Below are 26,117 nucleotides of genomic sequence, written 5' to 3' on the forward strand. Positions count from 1 at the left end.
TCTACTGTTTCTAACCTGATGGTATGATCTGTGTTCTACTGTTTCTAGCCTGGCGGTATGACCCTTGTTCTACTGTTTCTAACCTGATGGTATGATCTGTGTTCTACTGTTTCTAGCCTGGCGGTATGACCCTTGTTCTACTGTCTCTAACCTGGTGGTATGACCCTTGTTCTACTGTCTCTAACCTGGTGGTATGACCCTTGTTCTACTGTCTCTAACCTGGTGGTATGATCCGTGTTCTACTGTTTCTAACCTGATGGTATGACCTGTGTTCTACTGTTTCTAACCTGATGGTATGATCTGTGTTCTACTGTTTCTAGCCTGGCGGTATGACCCTTGTTCTACTGTTTCTAACCTGATGGTATGATCTGTGTTCTACTGTTTCTAGCCTGGCGGTATGACCCTTGTTCTACTGTCTCTAACCTGGTGGTATGACCCTTGTTCTACTGTCTCTAACCTGGTGGTATGATCCGTGTTCTACTGTTTCTAACCTGATGGTATGACCTGTGTTCTACTGTTTCTAACCTGATGGTATGATCTGTGTTCTACTGTTTCTAGCCTGGCGGTATGACCCTTGTTCTACTGTTTCTAACCTGGCGGTATGACCCTTGTTCTACTGTTTCTAGCCTGGCGGTATGACCCTTGTAAGTATCTTTTACCTGTAGTTTCTGAAGTAGCACCACATCAGCAATCTTGTCCTTCTCATGCTTGGCCTGCTTGGCTTTCCAGAACTGTTTCTGTGCAGAGTAGCGGTTCATGGGACACACTTTGAAGAGGCAGTCTAAGACAAAATAGTGTGATTAAAGAGTTAAGATTGCTAATAAGGGGACTGGTGAGTATTCAATGTTGTAGATGTTTTGGTTTAAAATATTAACAACCTGTTTAATATAATGTGGGGGGGGGGGGGGGTCTAGTGAGGCACTGTTTTACGATTACTATGCCAAGATGGCTGCCACTCTCCTGAGCATCTATGTACTTTATAGCAAAGATGAGCTGTGTCACTGTCTGAGCAAATGTATATCGCTTCCACATTAAATGAATAGTTTGCTTAGGGAGAAGACTTAGGAAGAAAACTGTTATTTGCCCCACACCCACCATAGGGGAGAGTGGATCTGGGTGTCAGGTAAATATTGACTCTCCTCATCCTCAGAGGGATATCCTGTTTTTAAAGGAGCCTAATACTAATATTGGAGATGAAGGACATCAGCTGACGGTCTGTGTGCTCTGCTCTGTGTGTACAGTAGTTGTTACCTGTCACACAGGTCTGGCAGGGAGGTTATATCAGCACCATAACTGCAAACATCCTTAAAATGCATGTCGCCCCCTCAGCAATATTGAAATGTCAACTTTGCTACAGTTGAGTTGTGATAGGCACTGGAGGCTGTAGCACCTTTAATTGGGGAGGACGGGGCTCGTGGTAATGGCTGGAGCGGAATTAGTGGAATGCGATCAAATACATCAAACATGATCTTCTATGTGTTTGAAACCATTCCATTCGCTCCATTCTGGCCATTATTATGAGCGGTCCTTCCATCACCAGCCTCCAGTGGTAGCAGGATAAATCTTTATAAAGGGAATCATGCAAACTACTGACAGAATATTAGTCATATAAAAACCATCATATGGGAAACAATTGTAGTGTTATTAGACTGTACTGGACAGTATTGCTGAGACTTGCTGGGACAACAATATGTTTACTTCGATGGGCAAGTTGTCTTGTCTGTTTAAACTGAGATCAAAGGAGTAGGACATCAATGAACTTTCGATCAGACAGAAATGCACGGAATGCGTGTCACCCCAGTGATGGAATCGGAGACAACTAAGTGTGGGGTTAGGAGAACAAGTGTATGTCTTCATTTGGAGTCTGTTCTCTCTGGTGCCCATATCAAGCTGAGTAGGCAGAGCTGTACATTCCCCGTATGTCACAGTCATGGGCAAAACTGAGTCACAAGCAAACGCACAACAACATATTGTGAATCACTCTCACAAACACATAGGGAAGTACGCATGCACACGTGTACATAACACTCCCACAATGCACCCACACACATGCACCCACACACTACATTGTAGGCCTAAAAAAAAATGTGAATACTAATCTGACCTCTGAACTTCTTGGGGGGATTGTCCAGGTCCCCTGCAGATGGCTCTACCACACATCTGTCATCCACTAACCTGGGGAGAAACACAACACACAGGAGATCAACACTTGCACTGCAGTGTTTGTATACGTACCCCTGAAATCCACACTTCCCCTCTAATCAGGGACTGAATTAGACCTGGCACACCAGGTGGGTGATTCCCCTCTAATCAGGGACTGAATTAGACCTGGCACACCAGGTGGGTGATTCCCCTCTAATCAGGGACTGAATTAGACCTGGCACACCAGGTGGGTGATTCCCCTCTAATCAGGGACTGAATTAGACCTGGCACACCAGGTGGGTGATTCCCCTCTAATCAGGGACTGAATTAGACCTGGCACACCAGGTGGGTGATTCCCCTCTAATCAGGGACTGAATTAGACCTGGCACACCAGGTGGGTGATTCCCCTATAATCAGGGACTGAATTAGACCTGGCACACCAGGTGGGTGATTCCCCTCTAATCAGGGACTGAATTAGACCTGGCACACCAGGTGGGTGCAATTAATTATCAGGTAGAAGAGAAAACAGCAGTAGTCCAGCCCTCGTGGGGTAAGACTGGAATAAGACCCTGAAATGCATAATGACAACACACAGCAAAGCTAATGTTGTGACACTAATGTCCTTATGCAGAAACCATCTACATGGATTTACTCCAGGTCTCATTGTGGTCAGACTTCAGTAGCTAACCACTGTGAGAGCTGGTGACTTACAGGACTTGCTGGTGACGTAGCCCTTTCCTGCAGTCAAATTACCTAGTGGCCTCATGGGTGGAATGTTAATATTTTTCATAATCAACAAAAATATATTTTGGGCTGAAAATCTGGTGTTTCTATGTCAAACTGTTTTGTCATATTTCAGTCTTCTGAGATGTACAGTGGGGCAAAAAAAGTATTTTAGTCAGCCACCAATTGTGCAAGTTCTCCCACTTAAAAAGATGAGAGAGGCCTGTAATTTTCATCATAGATACACTTCAACTATGACAGACAAAATGAGAAAAAAATACAGAAAATCACATTGTAGGATTTTTAATGAATTTATTTGCAAATTATGGTGGAAAATAAGTATTTGGTCAATAACAAAAGTTTATCTCAATACTTTGTTATATACCCTTTGTTGGCAATGACAGAGGTCAAACGTTTTCTGTAAGTCTTCACAAGGTTTTCACACACTGTTGCTGGTATTTTGGCCCATTCCTCCATGCAGATCTCCTCTAGAGCAGTGATGTTTTGGGGCTATTGCTGGGCAACATGGACTTTCAACACCCTCCAAAGATTTTCTATGGGCTTGAGATCTGGAGACTGGCTAGGCCACTCCAGGACCTTGAAGTGCTTCTTACGAAGCCACTCCTTCGTTGCCCGGGCGGTGTGTTTGGGATCATTGTCATGCTGAAAGACCCAGCCATGTTTCATCTTCAATGCCCTTGCTGATGGAAGGAGGTTTTCACTCAAAATATCACGATACATGGCCCCATTCATTCTTTCCTTTACACGAATCAGTTGTCCTGGTCCCTTTGCAGAAAAACAGCCCCAAAGCATGATGTTTCCACCCCCATGCTTCACAGTAGGTATGGTGTTCTTTGGATGCAACTCAGCATTCTTTGTCCTCCAAATACGACGAGTTGAGTTTTTACCAAAAAGTTATATTTTGGTTTCATCTGACCATATGACATTCTCCCAATCTTCTTCTGGATCATCCAAATGCTCTCTAGCAAACTTCCGACGGGCCTGGACATGTACTGTGGGAGAACTTGCACAATTGGTGGCTGACTAAATACTTTTTTTCCCCACTGTATATAAAGTGTAATATTGGGATGCAAACTCAAGACAAAGGAGATGATTGTGGTCTACAGGAAAAGGAGGGCCGAGCACGCCCCCATTCTCATCGACGGGGCTGTAGTGGAGCAGGTTGAGAGTTTCGAGTTCCTTGGTGTCCACATCACCAACAAATGAACTTGGTCCAAGCACACCAAGACAGTCGTGAAGAGGGCACGACAAAACCTATTCCCCCTCAGGAGACTGAAAAGGTACTCTGTACCGGTACCCCCTGTATATAGCCTCCACATTGACTCTGTACCGGTACCCCCTGTATATAGCCTCCACATTGACTCTGTACCGGTACCCCCTGTATATAGCCTCCACATTGACTGTACCGGTACACCCTGTATATAGCCTCCACATTGACTCTGTACCGGTACACCCTGTATATAGCCTCCACATTGACTCTGTACCGTAACACCCTGTATATAGTCTCCACATTGACTCTGCCTCGCTGCTGTTATTTTACTGCTGCTCTTACATTATTTATTACTTTAACTATTTTTTTAGGTATTTTTCTTAAAACTGCATTGTTGGTTAAGGGCTTGTAAGTAAGCAGTACACTACGGTCTACTACACCTGTTGTATTCAGCAGTACACTGTAAGGTCTACTACACCTGTTTTATTCAGCAGTACACTACGGTCTCCTACACCTGTTTTATTCAGCAGTACACTACGGTCTACTACACCTGTTGTATTCAGCAGTACACTAAGGTCTACTACACCTGTTGTATTCAGCAGTACACTACGGTCTACTGCACCTGTTGTATTCAGCAGTACACTAAGGTCTACTACACCTGTTGTATTCAGCAGTACACTACGGTCTACTACACCTGTTGTATTCAGCAGTACACTACGGTCTCCTACACCTGTTTTATTCAGCAGTACACTAAGGTCTACTACACCTGTTGTATTCAGCAGTACACTACGGTCTACTACACCTGTTGTATTCAGCAGTACACTGTAAGGTCTACTACACCTGTTGTATTCAGCAGTACACTACGGTCTACTACACCTGTTGTATTCAGCAGTACACTACGGTCTCCTACACCTGTTGTATTCGGCAGTACACTATAAGGTCTACTACACCTGTTGTATTCGGCAGTACACTATAAGGTCTACTACACCTGTTGTATTCAGCAGTACACTAAGGTCTACTACACCTGTTGTATTCGGCGCATGTGACAAATAAAATGTGATTTCATTTGAAACTCAAAATGGAATATATTTCAACACTGTATCTGTCATGGCGTCTTTTTTTTTTTAAGCCCATATGTCACGTTCTGACCTTAGTTCCTTTTGTTTTGTCTGTGTTTTAGTATGGTCAGGACGTGAGTTGGGGTGGGCAGTTTGTTTGGTTTTTGTGGTTGGCCTGGTATGGTTCTCAATCAGAGGCAGGTGTCATTAGTTGTCTCTGATTGAGAATCATACTTAGGTAGTCTTTTTCCACCTGGGTTTCGTGGGTGTTTATTTTCTGTTCAGTGTTTTTCCAGCACCATTCAGGACCGTTACCACGCTGCACCTTGGTCCTCACCTACTTCCGCCTACGATGTTCGTTACACAATAATCATGTGTGTGAGGTGTATACTTTTGTTTCAAAGTAGATTTGTTTAAGACTACCCTGATTTGGCCCACTGCAGTAAAAGATTAAAGGTCTTGCTAATGACTAGTGACTTAACCCCCTAGAGTCGATGTCCCCGCCCCGCGCAAATCGAATTAGCATAATAATAACTACAACAAATCCCCATAAAAATCTGTCAGTTTCAACTGGGGACATGTTTTTCTTTTTGCATCCACTGATGTCGCAATTCCCCATCTGAGGTGAAATGTGACAGAGCTGTAGTGGTGTTTGTCAGACCATGAGACAGCCCATCTGAGGTGAAATGTGACAGAGCTACAGTGGTGTTTGTCAGACCATGAGACAGCCCATCTGAGGTGAAATGTAACAGAGCTACAGTGGTGTTTGTCAGACCATGAGACAGCCCATCTGAGGTGAAATGTGACAGAGCTGTAGTGGTGTTTGTCAGACCATGAGACAGCCCATCTGAGGTGAAATGTGGCAGAGCTGTAGTGGTGTTTGTCAGACCATGAGACAGCCCATCTGAGGTGAAATGTGACAGAGCTACAGTGGTGTTTGTCAGACCCTGAAAATCAGTCTTCTCACAAAATTGTCTGTAGAGTCTGAACGGTTAGTGTCCAAACTATTATGACCCCTCTATGTAAAGATGAGACACTCATGAACACGTGGGTTGTTTTGCTCGAAGACGCACACAGGCCTCACAAGACTTGTCTGAAGATCCCCGGTCAAGGTTTACAAAATGAATGGGAGTATATGGGGCGGCAGGGTAGCCTAGTGGTTAGAGCGTTGGACTTGTAAACCGAAATGGTTGCAAGTTCAAATCCCTGAGCTGACAAGGTCGTTCTGCCCCTGAACAGGCAGTTAAGCCACTGTTCCTAGGCCGTCATTGAAAATAAGAATTTGTTCTTAACTGACTTGCCTAGTTAAATAAAGGTAAAATATATATATATGGAGATTGCTTAGTGCCCCCCACAATATAATGACAACGTAGCCTGAACAGTGAACACTAAATGAACTGTTTATAATGTAACAATGGCCTGTCCGCAAAGCATATGTCATTTCCTGGTATGTAGACAACAGTATGTCCACTGTGATTGGCCAGAGCCGACACAGTGTCTAATTATTATGTTACATAATGGTCAGTGTGAGATTTGGTTGTGGACTCTGATTAGAGCCAAAGTAAGATTATTCCAGATCTGTTGTTTTCCCTATATTGTTGCGAAGTGATGAACCAGGATAAAGACAACAGTTTCCCAAAATGACATCCATAAAGCGGATTGGAGTGTATGATTCATGCCTTATTCTCAAATTACACATGGCCTGAAAGTTTGATTTGAGTCAGAATTCTGTATTTTATTTCTCCTCACTGTCTCACGGTCACGGTTAAGAAAGACGGTTTAAAGACATCTGACCCAGAGTGTATTTAAACCCACGATCATGACCTGTCTGCATTTCCTTATTTAACCACCCCTCCCTCCCCACTATGGACGTCCACAAGCTGTCAGTAAACATAGCGAATCCCTAGAGACCACTAGCAGCTCAAAAAACTAAATATACAAATCAAAATGAGCCTAATTACGGTCTCCCTGCAGACTCTGAGCTTTCTTCGGATCATCGGTCACATCCTTCCACTTTAAAGTCAACTCTTAGCATGAACTGAACTACAGTGTGTACAGCGCCTACAGAAAGTATTCACAACCCTGGACTTTTTCCACATTTGTTGCGTTACAAAGTGGGATTAAAATGAATTTAATTGTAATTTCTTGTCAACAATCTACACAAAATACTCTGTCAGTGGAAGATTTTTTTTATATATTTTGTATTTATAAAAGAAAAAGAAACACTAATATTTATATCGTGCATTCTGAAAATATTCAGACCCTTTTCAGACTTTTTCCACATTTTTACATTACAGCCTTATTTTTTTTAAATGATTACATTATTTATTTTTCCTCAACAATCTACACACAATACCCCATAACGACAAAGTGAAAAATATATATATGGATTTTTGCAAATGTTTTAAAAATAAAAAAAATACTTATGTATAAATAAGGTATTTCAGTTTAAGACCCTTTGCTTTGAGACTCAAATGAGCTCAGGTGCATCCTGTTTCCATTGATCATCCTTGAGACGTTTCCACAACTTGATTGGAGTCCACCTGTGGGAAATTCAATTGATTGGACATCATTTGGAAAAGCACACACCTGTCTATATAAGTTCCCACAGTTGACAGTGCATGTCAGACCAAAAACCAAGCCATGATGTTGAAGGAATTGTCTGTAGAGCTCAGAGACAGGATTGTGTCGAGGCACAGATCTGAGGAAGGGTACCAAAACATGTCTGCAGCATTGAAGGTCCCCAAGAACACAGTGGCCTCTATCCTTCTTAAATGGAAGAAGTTTGAAACCACCAAGACTCTTCCTGGAGTTGGCTGCCCAGCAAGCAGTATTGTGTGTAGATTGAGGGGGAGGGGGGGGGGACAATTTGATCAATTTTAGAATAAGTCTGTAATGTAACAACGTGGAAAAAGGGGTCTGAATACTTTCCCTGAAATACCTTAGGCTGTGAGTTTTTCTGGTTAAGTCTGAGGTTTGCATACCTGGATTGTGCAATATTTTCCCATTTCATTATTTTAAGAATTCTTCAAGCTCTGTCAAGATGGTTGTTGATCATTGCTAGACAGCCATGTCTTTCCACAGATTTTCAAGACGATTTTAAGTCAAAACTGTAACTAGGCCAGTCAGGAACATTCAATGTTGTCTTGGTAAGTAACTCCAGTGTATATTTGGCCTTGTGTCTTAGGTTATTGTCTTGCTGAAAGGTAGATTTGTCTCCAAGTGTCATCTAGTATTTTGCCTGTGCTTAGCTCAGTTTTTTTATATAAAAAAAAAAAATCCCTAGTCCTTGCCAATGACAAGCATACCCATAACACGATGCAGCCACCACCACCGCCATGCTTTTGATACTCAGTGATGTGTTGTTGGATTTGCCCCAAACGTGATGCTTTGTATGCAGTACATAACGTTAATTTATTTGCCACAGTTCTCTCAGTATTTTAGTGCAAACAGGATGCATATTTTTGGATATTTTTATTCTGTACAGACTTCCTACTTTTTACTCAGTCAATTAGGTTAGTATTGTGGAGTAACTACAATGTTGTTGATCCATCCTCAGTTCTCCTATTACAGCCATTAAATTCTGTATCTGTTTAAAAGTCACCATTGGCCTCATGGTGAAATCCCTGAGCAGTTTCCTTCCTCTCCGTCAACTGTGTTAGGAAGGACGCCTGTATCATTGTACTAACTGGGTGTATCGATACACCATCCAAAGTGTGATAACTTCACCATGCTCAAAGGGATATACATCTGCCTTTTTTTTTTACCCATCTACCAATAGGAGCCATTCTTTGAGAGGCATTGCAAAACCTCCCTGGTCTTTGTCGTTGAATCTCTGTGTTTAAAATGTTCCGCTCGACTGAAGAACCTTCCAGATAATTGTATGTGTGGGGTACAGAGATGAGGTAGTCATTCAACAATGTATGTCGAACACCATTATTATAGTTAGTCCATGGAAATTATCTAAGCAAATTTTTACTCCTGAAGTTATTTAGGCTTGTCATAACCAAGAGGTTAAACTTATTGACTGAAGACTTCTCTGCTTGTCATTATATATTAATATATTATATATATATATATCTAAAAACAATTCCCCTTTGACATTATGGGGTATTGTGTGTCTAGGTTTAGTGACACAATCTACATTGAATCCATTTTAAATTCAGGCTGTAAACACATCAAAATGTAGAAAACGTCAAGGGGTGTGAATACTTTCTGAAGGCCACAGGAGGTTGTAATCTATAGCCTGTTATACTGCATGTGAGGATGTGGTCACTACAAAGCTTCTTAAAGCAGTCTGAACACTTTGGGTTGCTCCTCTTTAGAGTGCCCATAGAACCTATTACCCAAAGATGGCTGAAACATGCTGAAGTGCTATTTCCATGACAGCAGATGAAAAACACAAGACAGGCTCACAGTTCACACAATGCAGTGGAAATATGCAAAAAAATATATTAAAAAAATTAAAGGGGGGTTTGTGTATCTAAAAGCCGCTACCTGAAAGGCCAAGCTAATCCTACATCGTTACCATCGGTCTGTACATGTTTGCGTGCAGAGGGTTGTCTCTGGTTAATCTCCCTATATCCCCCTCCTTCACATAATCAATGGGAGTCATCTAGCAGCCAGGTGAGGTTTGTCTACGTATTGTGGGTTCATTGCTTTGGCTAGAGGCTGGCGTGCTCCCCTGGTCATTTGCATTGCGTATGAATCACTCACAACTCAGGAATTGAGGTCTTCATAAAAACAGATTTATTTGTTAAACTTCACGGTCATTGAATTAATTCATATATTCACCCTATTACAGGGGCTGAGTCACTGGCTTTACTGGGGCTCTCTCATGCCGTCCCTGGAGGGGGTGCGTCACCTGAGTGGGTTGAGTCACTGATGTGGTCATCCTGTCTGGGTTGGCGCCCCCCCCCCCCCCCCCCCCCCCCTTAAGTTGTGCCGTGGCGGAGGTCTTTGTGGGCTATACTCAGCCTTGTCTCAGGATGGTATGTTGGTGGTTGAAGATATCCCTCTAGTGGTGTGGGGGCTGTGCTTTGGCAAAGTGGGTGGGGTTATATCCTTCCTGTTTGGCCCTGTCCGGGGGTGTCCTCGGAGTGGGCCACAGTGTCTCCTGACCCCTCCTGTCTCAGCCTCCAGTATTTATGCTGCAGTAGTTTATGTGTCGGGGGGCTAGGGTCAGTTTGTTATATCTGGAGTACTTCTCCTGTCCTATTCGGTGTCCTGTGTGAATCTAAGTGTGCGTTCTGTAATTCTCTCCTTCTCTCTCTCGGAGGACCTGAGCCCTAGGACCATGCCCCAGGACTACCTGACATGATGACTCCTTGCTGTCCCCAGTCCACCTGGCTGTGCTGCTGCTCCAGTTTCAACTGTTCTGCCTTATTATTATTCGACCATGCTGATCATTTATGAACATTTGAACATCTTGGCCATGTTCTGTTATAATCTCCACCCGGCACAGCCAGAAGAGGACTGGCCATCCCACATATGCTCTCTCTAATTCTCTCTTTCTTTCTCTCTCTCGGAGGACCTGAGCCCTAGGACCATGCCCCAGGAATACCTGACATGATGACTCCTTGCTGTCCCCAGTCCACCTGACTGTGCTGCTGCTCCAGTTTCAACTATTCTGCCTTATTATTATTCGACCATGCTGGTCATTTATGAACATTTGAACATCTTGACCATGTTTTGTTATAATCTCCACCCGGCACAGCCAGAAGAGGACTGGCCACCCCACATAGCCTGGTTCCTCTCTAGGTTTCTTCCTAGGTTTTGGCCTTTCTAGGGAGTTTTTCCTAGCCACCGTGCTTCTTCACCTGCATTGCTTGCTGTTTGGGGTTTTAGGCTGGGTTTCTGTACAGCACTTTGAGATATCAGCTGATGTACGAAGGGCTATATAAAATAAATTTGATTGATTGATTGATTGATATTGAATATCATTCAATGTGATTTTTAACTTATGCAAGATATGTGTTTTATATATATACACAGTGCATTCGGAAAGTATTCTGACTCCTTGACTTTTTCTACATTTTGTTGTGTTACAGCCTCGTTCTAAAATGTATTAAATAAAAACCTCATCAATCTACACAATACAGATCTGTACCTCGACACAATCCCGTCTGATCTCTACGGGCAATTCCTTCCACCTCATGGCTTGGTTTTTGCTCTGACGTGCACTGTCAACTGTGGGAACTTATATAAACCAGTGTGTGTCTTTCCAAATCATGTCCAATCAATTGAATTTACCACAGGTGAACTCCAATCAAGTTGTAGAAACATCTCAAGGATGATCAATGGAAACAGGATGCACCTGAGCTCCATTTCGAGTCTCATAGCGAAGGGTCTGAATTACTTACACCTTATTAACATAAGTTGTATTTTTTTTATAAAATTGCCAAAAAATCTAAACCTGTTTTCGCATTGTCATGATGGGGTATTGTGTGTAGATTGAGGAAAATATTTTATTTAATCAATTTTAGAATAAGGCTGTAATGTAATTTTGGGGGGGAAGAAGTCAAGGGTTTGGAATATTTCCATATACACTGTATATATTTAAATTGTAGTATGAATAACATCAGTGGTGTGCTGTTTGAATAGGCTACCATCAGTGGGTTGAAGATTTTCACCTGAGACAGAGAATGCAAAGCATGTGTGATTGAATGCAGAGCTATCATCCCTCACAAGAAGGGAGCAGGCTCTAAAACTACACAACAGAAATTCAGGGCCTTTGTTGAAGCTGCACCAGGTGTATGTTCGTGGGTTTTAAAGTCTGTGCCACTTTTAAAAACCTATGTCAGGCAGTCTAAAGCACTGCTGAGGCACCAGGCTGTGTCACAGCTGGCCGTGACCAGAAGCCTCATAGGGTGGTGCACAATTTGCCCAGCGCCGTCCAAGTTAGGGTAGGGTTTGGCTTGGGGGTATTCCTTGGCTCATCGTGCTCTAGCGACGGGCCGGGTGCCTGCAAGCTGACTTCGGTCGTCAGGCGAACGGTGTTTCCTCTGACACATTGGTGCGGCTGGCAGTGTGATAAGAAGCGGCGCAGCTTGGCACATGTCTCAACCTTCGTCTCTCCCGAACTCGTTGGGATTGGCAACTCGACATCACAAAATTACATTTTAAACTGAGGATTTCATTCATCTGAGGATTTCATTCATAAACACAGATCTGCACTGTGTTCTGTCACGTGTAAATAACTCAACAGGCACTGACGCAGATGCTGTCAACAATAGTTACAACTCATTTGTCCTGCTTCTTCTGCCCTTACAGGCATAATGTGTTATGCAGTAAGACAGACTTAAAGCAGCTCTAGCTATTTAGCTCTGAAGTCCAGTATCCATGTTTTAAATATAAGTGCAGCATTTATCATCATTATTGGTCATTTTTGGCCATTGATACACAACTTAGATGTAATTTAATTCTGAAATAATATTTTATTCTGTTAAGTGTTAAAGCTTTGAGGTAACCCCCTATGTAAACAATACAAACTTTCTCTCTGGGCAGAGACCTGATGTGAACCTAAAGTGCATCACAGTGTGCTTCAAGACACTTGCTAAAAGCTATTTGTCATACTGAGCTAGAACCTTCCAATAGGCAGCCCTGTGTTGTCAGACAGTCAAATGTGTGTCCTGTCCTCGACAGAGATTTGGCATGCGTTACCCACTGCTCAATGCCTTGTTGTGACTGATTACAGCAATCATCCCAGTGTTTGAATTTATGCAAACTAAGAGACATGATTTTAGAGACATGCTGTTGTACAGTCCTCATGTGACCGACCCTGTGTTATAGACTACAATCCACTTCCCCATCGTTCCAGAAGGAAGCAATTGTGCCTCTCCACAGATGATTAATTTATTTAACATTGATTAGATATTGTTTCAAATATGACTCAGCCAGACAGTTATAGCCTACTTCGCGATAGTGGATTTGTGAAGTGAATAAATTAAGTGTGGCTAATAGGTGACTCAAGAGTCTGTTTGAACAGGCATCAGAGGCCAAGCCCTGGAGCTGTTTCAGTGGCTGCCTGGACAGGGCTCCACTCCTAGGAAAAAGCTGTTATTTGTTTGTCCCCATAGGAGAACCCTTTTTTTGGTTCCAGATAGAACCCTTTGATGGTGAAAAAGATTCTACTTAGAACTTTATATTAGTGAAAAGGTTCCACGTAGAACTTTGTATTAGTGAAAAATAGTTATTTTCAAAGGTTGTCCCATGGGGACAATTGAAGAAGCCTTTATGGTTCCAGGTAACACTTAAAAAAAAAAAAAAAAAAAGCTTTGTGGGTGGGCAGCAGAGGCATCATGCCCATAGGGGCACAGGGGCAAGTACTCCCTCAGATTTGTCCTGAAAATAAAATACTTTTTGTTGTTGTTTCTCTGTAAAATTAAAAGCAACCTAGCTATTTTATGAAGTTGACTTTAGTTAGCCCAGATAGGTTCTCAATCTTCCAACCTGATAACTTGCTACCAAGAAGCCATTTCAAGCTATCAATCACGCTAAAGTAGCTAGGTTGTCTATCTTAGCTTGCATGCCCTCTGGCAAGGCTGGTAGACTTTAGAAAAGCAAGCAATAACTAAATGTACTGAATAAGACTCACAAATCTTTTACCCAGATTTTTTTGCAGAGAACCATATTTTGTTTCTTTAAAAAAAATAAACCAGTCAAGGAGGATACAGACAGCTCAAGAGGTATGCTTAGATATGCAGAAAAATACATATTGTTTACATAGAATTAAGCAGGGGCTAGCACCACCCCGGAACACCTCCCCAGCCATCCTCACATACTTTGTGCCCCCTCAGATTTTTGCGGTGCCTGACGCCCTTGGCGGGCAGCGCCAAGCGAACACAAAGGGCACCAGAATACATCGAATGCTGTTCCTTCTCCGGCAGCAACTGGAGAAACCACAGGAAGCACTATGAATAGAGATGATTTGAAAACATCGCAAATGGCAACGTATTCGCTACATAGGGCACTACTTTTGACCAGAGCACAATGGGCCCTGGTCAAAAGTAGTGCACTTAATAGCGGATAGGGTGCCGTTTTGGTACAGTCCCAAGTTACCAGAGCACCTATCCGTTGGAAATCTCCAAAGAACACACTTGGAATCGCTTCCTTATCCTGACATAATTCCTACTACAATAATGGCATTCAGGCAAACAATGGAAGGGGGGCTGCAGTGTATATGTGAACATAAACAACAACAGGATACTGCCAGGGGAATATATCCTGGGACAAAGTTGTAGCCATGTTTTCACTGACAAGAGTATTAAACCAATAATGTCTATGATCTTTTTTCAAGGACATGTTTCTGACTAGAGGAAACGCACCACTACTTTAGACATTGGCGACAGGTAGCCTAGTGGTTAGAGCGTTGGACTAGTAACCGAAAGGTTGCAAGATCGAATCCCCGAGCTGACAAGATAAAAATCTGTCATTCTGCTTCTGAACAAGACAGTTAACCCACTGTTCCTAGGCCGTCATTGAAAATAAGAATTTGTTCTTAACTGACCTGCCTAGTTAAATAAAGGTAAAAGAAAAAAAACAGATGCCTGCACAAAATCAGGTGAAACAACACTATTCATCATCAACAACAACATAGAACTAGTGCAACTCTTCACTCTAATGCCTTGCAATGTGAAACACAGTTTAAAATGGGGCTCTTCAACCCTGTTCCTGGAGAGCTACTGTCCTGTAGGTTTTATCTCCAACCCTGTTCCTGGAGAACTACTGTCCTGTAGGTTTACATTCCAACCCCGTTCCTGGAGAGGGTTGGAGTGAAGTGCAACTCTTCACTCTAATGCCTTGCAATGTGAAACCCAGTTTAAAATGGGGTTCTTCAACCCTGTTCCTGGAGAGCTACCCTCCTTTAGGTTTTCACTCCAACCCTGTTCCTGGAGAGCTACTGTCCTGTAGGTTTTATCTCCAACCCTGTTCCTGGAGAGCTACTGTCCTGTAGGTTTTATCTCCAAACCTAAAGGAGGGTAGCTCTCCAGGAATGGGGTTGGAGTGAAAACCTAAAGGAGGGTAGCTCTCCAGGAACAAGGTTGGACTGAAAACCTAAAGGAGGGTAGCTCTCCAGGAACAGGGTTGGACTGAAAATCTAAAGGAGGGTAGCTCTCCAGGAACAGGGTTGGAGTGAACACCTACAGGAGGGTAGCTCTCCAGGAACAGGGTTGGACTGAAAACCTAAGGAGGGTAGCTCTCCAGGAACAGGGTTGGACTGAAAACCTAAGGAGGGTAGCTCTCCAGGAACAGGGTTGGACTGAAAATCTAAAGGAGTGTTGCTCTGCAGGAACAGGGTTGGAGTGAAAACCTAAGGAGGGTAGCTCTCCAGGAACAGGGTTGGAATGAAAACCTAAGGAGGGTAGCTCTCCAGGAACGGGGTTGGAGTGAAAACCTAAGGAGGGTAGCTCTCCAGGAACAGGGTTGGAGTGAAAACCTACAGGAGTGTAGCTCTCCAGGAACAGGGTTGGAGTGAAAACCTACAGGAGGGTAGCTCTCCAGGAACAGGGTTGGAGTGAAAACCTACAAGAGGGTAGCTCTCCAGGAACAGGGTTGGAGTGAAAACCTAAAGGAGGGTAGCTCTCCAGGAACAGGGTTGGAGTGAAAACCTAAGGAGGGTAGCTCTCCAGGAACAGGGTTGGAGTGAAAACCTACAGGAGTGTAGCTCTCCAGGAACAGGGTTGGAGTGAAAACCTACAGGAGGGTAGCTCTCCAGGAACAGGGTTGGAGTGAAAACCTACAAGAGGGTAGCTCTCCAGGAACGGGGTTGGAGTGAAAACCTACAGGAGGGTAGCTCTCCAGGAACAGGGTTGGAGAGCCCTGGCTTAAACGATTAGTTCACTATTTTACAACTTGAAAGTAGTCTATTTGCCAGGAAAAACTGTAATCCATGGTTCAGTTTTCTAAATAGATGAAGTTTGTAATGACTACCTTTAGCCACTGCTAGCTGAAAATCAATGGAACAAAGTTGTAAAATAGTGAACTCGTTTTAAGGAGCTTTTTGAACACAACAATTGTAATGTCTTACTAGAAAACAGATGTTTCCATATGGTGATGCTTGACTATCTAGAGATCAGACTCCGTGGCCCACTTTGCCATACTGAGACTAGGTATAACTTATCAGCTGATGAAATAAATGAGGGTCTCTCAGAGACACTAAATCTCAGCTGCAATGATCTCATTACTTTAATATGGCTGGAATTGTTATAATAGCGTACTGTGCTGTGTAACATGAGCTACACAAATACATGAAGCCTAAATCATGGATTCGTGGAGTTTTGTATTTCTCTGTAAAATGAATTCACTACGCAGAGAGCAAAACTTGACATAGAGGCTACAAGAGGTGAAGGAGATAAATGTGAGTCTCGATTCGAAGTCGACCGATGGGGTAACTACCGTATGTTGAAATTAAGATCTGTCAAAATGACAAGACTGTAAACTTATAACCACTGGCAAGCTAAAGTGTTTGTATGGACATGCACATACTTACCCAAGTGTACTTATAAAACCATTGACAGAGCCCTCCGCGTAAAGGGAAACGATGTCCCCAATGTGCAAAAAGCTGGACATTGAATCCGACATCTTCGGTGTCTTTCGCGTTGACAATTATCAACTGAAATACACGTATCCTCTTCTGTAGTCTCCACTTGACTGCTGCGACTTTTTGAAGCGCTACTCGTATCTGATCTTCCTCCTCGTGCACTGAGGGCTAAGAACTCTCATTCGAACTAATGAAGATTTCGTTGGAATGCACGGAGGACAATGTAGTTCAAATTATAGTTTAAATTGTTTAATTAAACAAAGTTTAAAACCGAAAATGAACAAGGACAACCCGATGTTAATGAAAGTAGAGAAAGTCCAAATGTGTCAGCGAAGTCCTCATGTTGACACTGCACCTGAAGACAGATAGAATTGGAACCAGGAAGTGTTATCTTGATAACTCCTCAGTTATCTGTTCTTGGTTCAGTTTTCTTCTCAGTTGCCTGTTTCTGACTGTAGAAAGTGCAAGAGAAAGATTGCGTTATACCCTCTCTTGCCTACATACATTAATACAATGAGAGTTGGTACAAATTGATGGTACAGTAGGCTACAGTGCAAGGGTTTTTATTCAGTAGACCTACTAATGTTTGTTCATCAGCTCATTATAGAGTCAATAAAAGTCAGATGATTTAAAGGGCGTCAATAAACCATAATTTAACCTATATAAACAAATAAACCATAATTTCAACTATATAAATCATAATTAAGAGATATAGTTTATTGAGTTTAATATGAACAGATATATTTGTAGAGGGTTTTAAATTGAAAAGTGGATCACAGCTGCACTATTGTCTATGAGAGTGTGATGTAGTGGGATTCAAAATATTCCTTTTTTTATTTAGTCTTTTCTACATGCCCTGCTGAAGTTTAACTAGGCCTATTTCAGACGTCACTCTCTTACCATAGTTTACCATCTATAGGGTTCTTGCTTACTACATGGTCATAGTTTTGGTCTTTCTAAAAGCTCCAGTTCAAAGTATTGAACAACATTTAGGCAGCTGTGTAGCAAACACAGCCAGCCATGCTTTCTTTCCGCCCACTGTTGACAACTCATAGTAGCAGGCGAGTCATGCTCAGCCTTTGGCTTGGACTTCCTGGTGCAGTCAAGGGGTGATACAGGCTGAGGCTGAGCCAAGCTGTTTGTGTAGGAGAGACGTCTTGCTGCTTTCCGTACACAATACAGTATGTACAATCGAAATGTAGCCTCTCTTTCGTGGATTTCTAGAGGGCAGGTCTGATCGGTTGATCTCATCTAGCTGTTCAAAAAAGTTAGTGTTTGAGGAAAATGACATTTCTAACAATGTGCAACCTTATCTGAAGTACTTTCTGAGCCAAAGTACAACTCTCTAAACATGCAGTTCTTTCTTTCTTAGATTGCACATTAAATATCGGTTGACCCTCTGTATTTTCGCCACGATTCCTCTGGTTAGCGCGTGCATTGAAAGACCATTGAAACGGACTGACTTACTACCTTTAACTATCATATCCCAGGCCCCGACCGTACATGGACCCTACAAGGCAACATTTATTATCTGGCTTGGCCCATGTGAACGTATCCATGGTGAACATTTGTAATTCAAGGTTCCTCCGTCTTGTTTCTATGGTGATGGAGACAAAGGCCTAATGAAGGAGCGTGAGAGAGGCCCATAGAGGTCCACTGGACCTGGGGAACATTCGGTCTCTCTCATTGCGATTAATACCTACTTTAGAACCTCACAGCAGTGATGGTTGGAGAGACCAAACCTGGACTGTATTTTACACCCCGCCTTCCCCTTTACAAGTACCACACAGACACTTTAAGCTGGATAGCCACCTTCTTAAATCATTTCATCAAGCATTTAACATCATTCAAACAAAGAGCAGCAAAGGTTTTGTGGGTGAAGGAGCATACTGTATTTATTTAACCTTTTATTTACCTAGGTGTAACAGTATAACTTTCATGTCACTGGATGCGTCGTGAAACAGTGTTGTTTGATGGAGGCATTGTCTGTTTAAAAATAAAAAGTGAAGCCCATTTTTATTTGGCGTACCCCCGATGGCATTGCGCGTACCCCAGTTTGGTAATACCTGGTCTATGGAGACGTCATGGCTGTGTGCTCGATGTTATACACCTGTCAGCAACGGTTGTGGCTGAAATAACCAAATCCACCAATTTGAAGGGGTGTCCACATATCTTTGTATATATAGTGTATGTGTGAAACACATCTCACTGACTTAGAAATTCCTTAGACATGATGAAAACAAGCCCATATTGCCCCCAGGGTGAAATTCCCCTTTAAAACCCACCCAGCTACATGGGGAAAAATGCCAGTAAAATAGGTGTCAGTCCGTTTTCTTTTCAGCGTTAGGTCTAAAGTTATACTGTTACACCTAGTTCAATAAAAGGTTAAATAAATACGGTATGCTCCTTCACCCACAAAACCTTTGCTCCACTTTGTTTGAATGAAAGCGGATGCTTGATGAAATGAATTCAGAATCCAGCCTAAAGTTTCTGTGTGGTACTTGAGCACCCTCTGCACACGTCAACAACAGTCACCCACGAAGCATCGTTACCCATCGCCCCACAAAAGCCGCGGAACTTGCAGAGCAAGGGGAACTACTACTTCAAGGTCTCAGAGCAAGTGACGTCACTGATTGAAACGCTATTTAGCGCTAACTAGCTAGCCGTTTCACATCCGTTAGTGGGTTAACTGCCTTTTTCAGGGGCAGAACAACAGATTTTTACCATGTCAGCTCGGGGATTCGATCTAGCAACCTTTTGGTTACTGGACCAAACGCTTTAACCACTAGGCTACCTCGGCAGGTAGCCCAAAGGACTGTAAGGATGAAAAGAAAACGGACAGACACCTATTTTCCTGGCATTTTCCCCCATGTAGCTGGGTGGGTTTTAAAGGGGAATTTCACCCTGGGGAAATATGGGCTTGTTTTCATCATGTCTAAGGAATTTCTAAGTCAGTGAGATGTGTTTCACACATACGCTACACATACGCTACATATACAAAGATATGTGGACACCCCTTCAAATTGGTGGATTTGGTTATTTCAGCTACAACCGTTGCTGACAGGTGTATAACATCGAGCACACAGCCATGACATCTCCATAGACCAGGTATTACCAAACTGGGGTACGCGCAATGCTTTCGGGGGTACGCCTAATAAAAATGGGCTTCACTTTTTATTTTTAAACAGACAATGCCTCCATCAAACAACACTGTTGAAAATGATTTAAGACTGAGACTCTCTCCAATACAACCCAACATTGCAGAGTTATATGCATCCTTTCAAGCACACCCTTCTCATTAACCTGTGGTGAGTTATTCACAATTTCCGATTAACAAATAAAGTTTTATATGTAAGATGGCTAAATAAAAAGCGAAATTATTGATTATTATTATATTATTATTTGTGCCCTGGTTCTATAAGAGCTCTTTGTCACTTCCCAGGAGCCGGGTTGTGACGACAGACTCACACTCATTCTTATGTTTTAATAAATGTATCGTATAGTGTTGTGTGTGACAGACTTACAATGATGGCAAAAACAACATTTGAGAGTGCACTGATCCTGGTGCTAGAGAGGGTACGCAGCTGGAGGTTGAATGTTTGAAGGGGTACGGGACAATAAAAAGTTTGGGAACCACTGCCGTAGACAAACATTAGCAGTAGCATGGCCTTACTGAAGATCTCAGTGACTTTTAACGTGGCACCGTAATAGGATTCCACCTTTCCAACAAGTCAGTTCATACAATTTATGCCCTGCTAGAGCTTCCCCAGTCACCTGTAAGTGCTGTTATTGTGAAATGGAAACATCTTAAGAGCAACAACAGCTCAGCCACACAAGCTCACAGAATGGCAGTGCTGAAGCGCGTAGTGCGTAAAAATCGTCTGTCCTCTGTTGCAACACTCACTACCGAGTTCCAAACTGCCTCAGAAGCAATGTCAGCACAATAAACTGTTCTTCGGGAGCTTCACGAAATGGGTTTCCATGGCCGAGCAGCCGCACACAAGCCTAAGATCACCATGCACAATGCCAAGCGTCAGCTGGAGTGGTGTAAAGCTCGTCATTGGACTCTGGAGAAGTGGAAATGCGTTCTCACAGTCAGACATACGAATCTGGATTTGGTGGAACGCTACCTGCCCGAATGCGTAGTGCCAACTGTAAAGTTGGGTGGAGGAGGAATAATGGTCTGGGGCTGTTTTTCATGGTTTGGGCTAGACCCCCTAGTTACAGTGAAGGGAAATCTTAATGCTACAGTATACAATGACATTCTAGACTATTCTGTGCTTCCAACTTTGTGGCAACAGTTTGAAGAAGGCCCTTTCCTGTTTCAGCATGACAATGCCCCCATGCACAAAGCAAGGTCCATACATAAATGGTTTATCAAGATTGGTGGAAGAACTTGACTGGCCTGCAGAGAGCCCTGACCTCAACCCCATCGAACACCTTTGGGATGAGTTGGAAGGCCGACTGCGAGCCAGGCATAATCGCCCAACAACCTGACCCCTGAGGCTAAATGGAAGCAAGTCCCCGCAGAAATGTTCCAACATTTAGTGGAAAACCTTCCCAGAAGAGTGGAGGCTGTTTATAGCAGCAAAGGTGGCCCAACTCCATATTAATGCCCATGATTTTGGAATGAGATGTTCGACGAGTAGGTGTCCACATACTTTTGGTCATGTAGTGTAATTGCACAGCAGGAAGGCAGGTCTGGGCTTTGCTGATGCCTTCTGGTGTATTGATGGGGGGGGATTAAGTCATACAATCAAAATATTGACATCAAGAGGGCAGATGACAAATACAAATGCCTAGCTAAGTAAGTTATTTTTCCTGCAAGCCACCTAGCTGGTTAGTTAACTGTAGTTGATCTACTGAAACCCATGTTTTGTATTGCTGGCTACATTGTTACAGTGGGGGGAAATCAAATTATTTTTCAGTTTGTTAACTTAGGTAGGTGGCTAGCTAGTCTAGCTAGCTAATTGAGCTAAACAACTACAGGTAGCCATATTTATGACAAAAAATTGAGAACAGATCTCTGATTGTAAAACCTATCTCGATTGTAAAACCTCTTCCTTTTTAGTCGTAGATGTGGCTCCTAAACAGCAAGCTATAACAATGCAACCAGCCACCTGAAGCTAGGTTTACCAGCAAACGTTAGCATATGACTAGAGTTGGCTTGCTAGTTAGCCTGGCATCTGCTAACTTGTTACCACAGATAGAACAATGAGCTAGATATTTCACCGGGTGTATAAATGTAAAGCATCCAGTTGGCATTTCCACTCACTACCAAATATGGTGATGAGAGGAAGCCCAGTGGTGTGCAGTGGGAGAAGATGGAGCGAGATGGACATTCTGCAAATTTTCTCATTGATAAAATTGAGAACATTTTCTCATTGATGTTTCCAAAATTACACTGAACAAAAATATATATTTTGTTTCATGAACTGAAACAAAAGATTCCAGAAATGTTCCATACCAAAAAAAAACGTATTTTTTCACAAATTTTGTGCACAAATTTGTTTACATCGCTGTTAGTGAGCTTTCCTCATTTGCCAATATATATATTTTTCATATTTTAAAACTTTATTTAACTCAGAAAGTCAGTTAAGAAAAAAATCGTATTTACAATCACAGCCTACAAAGGCATGCTGTGGGGACGAGGGCTGGGATTAAAAATCTAAATCTAGGACAAAACCCTCATCACGACAAGTGAGACAACACTACACAAAGAGAGACACCACAACACTAGATAAAGAGAGACCTAAGACAACAACATAGCATGGCAGCAACACCACATGACAACAACATGGTAGCAACACAACATGGCAGCAGCACAAAACACGGTACACCTGACAGGTGTGGCATATCAAGAAGCTGATTAAACATCATGATCATTACACAGGTGCACCTTGTAAAGGCACTAAAATGTGCAATTTTGTGACATGACACAATGCAAACAGAAGTCTCAAGTTTTGAGGGAGCGTACAATTGGCATGCTGACTGCAGGAATGTCAGTAATGCAGGAATGTCAGTAATGCAAGAATGTCCACCAGAGAATTCATGATTTTACTATAAACATATGTGCCTAAGCATGCCGCTTAGACATTGCTGTAGCTATATACTGTCTGCCTATCTACCTAGGTACATTTGTACAGTCTGGTCACTGTGCAAAGGTTGAGGGTTATGCCATATTTCTTTCTATTAGGCTAGGTTGTAAACGTAATATCTGTGCCTGTCCTCACATATGCATGTTCAACTAGTCTACCCTAATGTTGTTATGCTGGCACAGTTCAACTGTCTTTCAAACTGTGCAATGGAGTATCATTTATTATATATATATTTTTGTCTTGCAGACGATACAGTGTGGTGCCTGGTCTTCTTCCTGGAGTGGATTCTTGGAGAGAAACAGATTTTCTTTGCCTGCGTGTGTCGTTGTAGCAGAACTGTATCCTGTGAACTGTATTCTTCTCGATGGATTGGACAGAAGACGACTCAAGAGGAGCTGTTGTTTGATGGCAGTTTGGTCATGACAACACTCCTCCCACAGCTGTACAAGTATTCCCCGAACTCACTGTATGTTCCTTTATAATGGCAATTTCATCATGACCACCTCTCCCATCATCTGCTGATCGCCACTTCTCTTAGTCTTCGTCGTCGATTCGTCTTATAAAGTGTCTGTGTCCAGTGGCAAGGGATCAGTTTGAATTTAGAAAAGTTCTTAAAATAAATACTTTTTTTTGCTCCATGAAGTAATCCAAGATGTCTGTCATCATGACATGGGACACTTTGTGGTGGACACCCACCTGTTTCGATCAATGAGAGAAGATTTGAAATAAATAAAATGGCAGCGTACACTGTTGGATTACTTCGTTATTTAGGGACAATGAGGGACATTGGGAGCTGTTTTTGAGAGGAAAGATCAGTCAACAAAGTGAATGGGGTGGGGGAGCTGCAGAAGGTGTGAAAAGTCTTAGGAGGACAGTTCTTACACATGATGTTTTGCTGGGAAATTGAGGAGAAATGCCACCTTTTAATTGTTCTCATACACAACAATACATTGACTGTCTCTAAGCACAACCGAATCGCCCTTCCTAGTCTCAAAGACCTGTCTGTAAACCTCCCTCAGCCCATTGACTTTGACAAATTGTTTGTGTCAATAGTAGTCCTTGGCAGAGGATTTTTGTAGATGTGTCTTTGTATTGTGTTTTGAGAATCTGCAGAGAGAAGAATGTGGTGGTTGTGTCATTACTGTTGTGGTCTTGATGTTACACCTTGCAGTGTCCTTTGCCCGTTTCTGTCCCACAATCTTGTTGTACTCCATAACCGCAAGGTGTGTCCGCTCCCTCATGCGCGTGTGCACAAGATGCCGATGCTTTGTATTTTTTTCAGCGGGGTGGACTCCAGATAACCTGGAGTTTTACAAAGAGAAAAGAGGTAGACTCAATTGATGACATGGTCTGGAAGGTTCTCTGTGGTCCTCAGTCTACATCTAACCACCTGTAACCCCACAACACAAACCATACAAACATGCTTACTGTAAATCTTAGCCTTAACCAGAGCTAATGGAATGGTGGAATCAGATTATGTACCACCTACAACAAAACACCTAAATACACAATTTAACCACCCTACTAATTGTATTGATCACTATTAGACTGGGTAGCTTAGCATAACTATCATGGATTTTTCAGTACTGTCAGCTTGCTGTTAGCTAATTAGCATCAGCTGAGAACCAACTAACCAACCATAGACAATTTATACACATTCATCATTACTACCAACACACCGAGAGTGAGTTAGCTATAATTGACAATTCTATTTTTAGTAACGGAGTGTTTTCTAGACAAGGGTGTAATAGATGGCTACCAGATTGAGTTACTCTTATTTGCTAACGTTCGCTAGCTTACATTCGCTAACGTTAGCCAAACTGGTATTGCATCACTTCCCAGCTGTCGTTTAAATGTATTCCCCATCCAGTCAGCCTGAAAATCCCTCTGATAATCTTTGGCTGTAAGCATCATTTTTGATAGCTGCAAACAACTGGCAGCATCGGGGTATATTTCTGGTAGGTAGCTAGTACGGTGAAAGATAACTAATTTTCACATTTGTTTGTAGTTAGCACAGCCAGACAGAACACCACTCGGGCATGATGACAAACATTAGTGAAAAACAAACGTAAACATTTTTTAGTTCTGAGACTACTATGTGTTGGTTGTTCGAAGTAAACAACGCCATAAACCAAGTTTGTGGGCACGCCCCATCTATCTAGCGGAGTGGTATCAGCATTTGCTATATTTGCTGGACTTAATGCTTCACTGTGAGCAGCCAAATACACAGGAAGCCGAAACTTCCTGATTCTACCATTGAAATGAAATAGTGCTCTTTCTAGCTTGTGGTTTGGATAATTTTGATGTTTATGACAAAAACATAATGTTGTTAATATAGTCATGACTAATCTCAGCAAAAAAAGAAACGTCCTCTCACTGTCAACTGCGGTTATTTTCAGCAAACTTAACATATATATACAAATATTTGTATGACACTAACAAGATTCAACAACTGAGACATAAACTGAACAAGTTCCACAGACATGTGACTAACAGAAATTGAATAATGTGTCCCTGAACAATGGGGGGGGGTCAAAATCAAAAGTAACAGTCAGTATCTGGTGTGGCCACCAGCTGCATTAAGTACTGCAGTGCATCTCCTCCTCATGGACTGCACCAGATTTGCCAGTTCTTGCTGTGAGATAATACCCCACTCTTCCAACAAGGCACCTACAAGTTCCCGGACATTTCTGGGGGGAATGGCCCTAGCCCTCACCCTCCGATCCAACAGGTCCCAGACGTGCTCAATAGGATTGAGATCTGGGCTCTTCGCTGGCCATGGCAGAATACTGATATTCCTGTCTTGCAGGAAATCACGTACAGAACGAGCAGTATGGCTGGTGACATTGTCATGCTGGAGGGTCATGTCAGGATGAGCCTGCAGGAAGGGTAACACATGCTCCTTTTCACCCCATTATTTCTATCTCTACCTTGCACATTCTTCCACTGCAAATCTACCATTCAAATGTTTTACTTGCTATATTGTAATATTATATTGTATTTACTTCGCCACCATGGCCTTTTTTTTGCCTTTACCTTCCTTATCTCACCTTATTTGCTCACATTGTATATATACTTATTTTTCTACTGTATTATTGACTGTATGTTTATTGACTCTGTGTTGTTGTACGTGTCGAACTGCTTTGCGTTATCTTGGCCAGGTCGCAAATGTAAATGAGAACTTGTTCTCAACTTGCCTACCTGGTTAAATAAAGGTGAAATAAATAAATAAATACACATGAGGGAGGAGGATGTCTTCCTTGTAACACACAGTGTTGAGATTGCCTGCAATAACAACAAGCTCAGTCCGATGATGCTGTGAC

General features: G+C 42.5%; 1 protein-coding gene and 1 long non-coding RNA gene across 15 annotated transcripts in view; one reads left to right on the forward strand and one right to left on the reverse strand.

Moving 5' to 3' along the window:
• Positions 1–17,299, reverse strand: part of LOC110492618 (inositol 1,4,5-trisphosphate-gated calcium channel ITPR3) — a 60,287-nt gene extending 42,988 nt beyond the window's left edge. For 8 of the 14 annotated variants that reach the window (XM_090203834.1, XM_090203840.1, XM_090203833.1 and 5 more), the window contains exons 1-3: positions 16,646–17,299; positions 2,105–2,175; positions 660–781 (exon numbers count right to left, since the gene is read on the reverse strand). In XM_090203834.1, coding sequence (XP_090059960.1) covers positions 660–781; positions 2,105–2,175; positions 16,646–16,737 — 285 coding nt within the window. In that variant the 5' untranslated portion in view covers positions 16,738–17,299. The remainder of the gene's footprint in view (positions 1–659; positions 782–2,104; positions 2,176–16,645) is intronic. The other 6 variants (XM_090203836.1, XM_090203843.1, XM_090203835.1 and 3 more) reach the window with 1 other exon arrangement.
• LOC149976975 (uncharacterized) lies at positions 533–26,036 on the forward strand. Its single transcript, XR_016487509.1, has 2 exons — positions 533–644; positions 23,041–26,036. It is a non-coding gene; the product is annotated as an uncharacterized LOC149976975 (long non-coding RNA).
• Positions 26,037–26,117: the final 81 nt, after the last annotated feature.

This window comes from Oncorhynchus mykiss, chromosome 16 (assembly GCF_057628025.1).
Source record: "Oncorhynchus mykiss isolate SJ-2025 chromosome 16, ASM5762802v1, whole genome shotgun sequence".
In the NCBI taxonomy this organism is placed as follows: domain Eukaryota; kingdom Metazoa; phylum Chordata; class Actinopteri; order Salmoniformes; family Salmonidae; genus Oncorhynchus; species Oncorhynchus mykiss.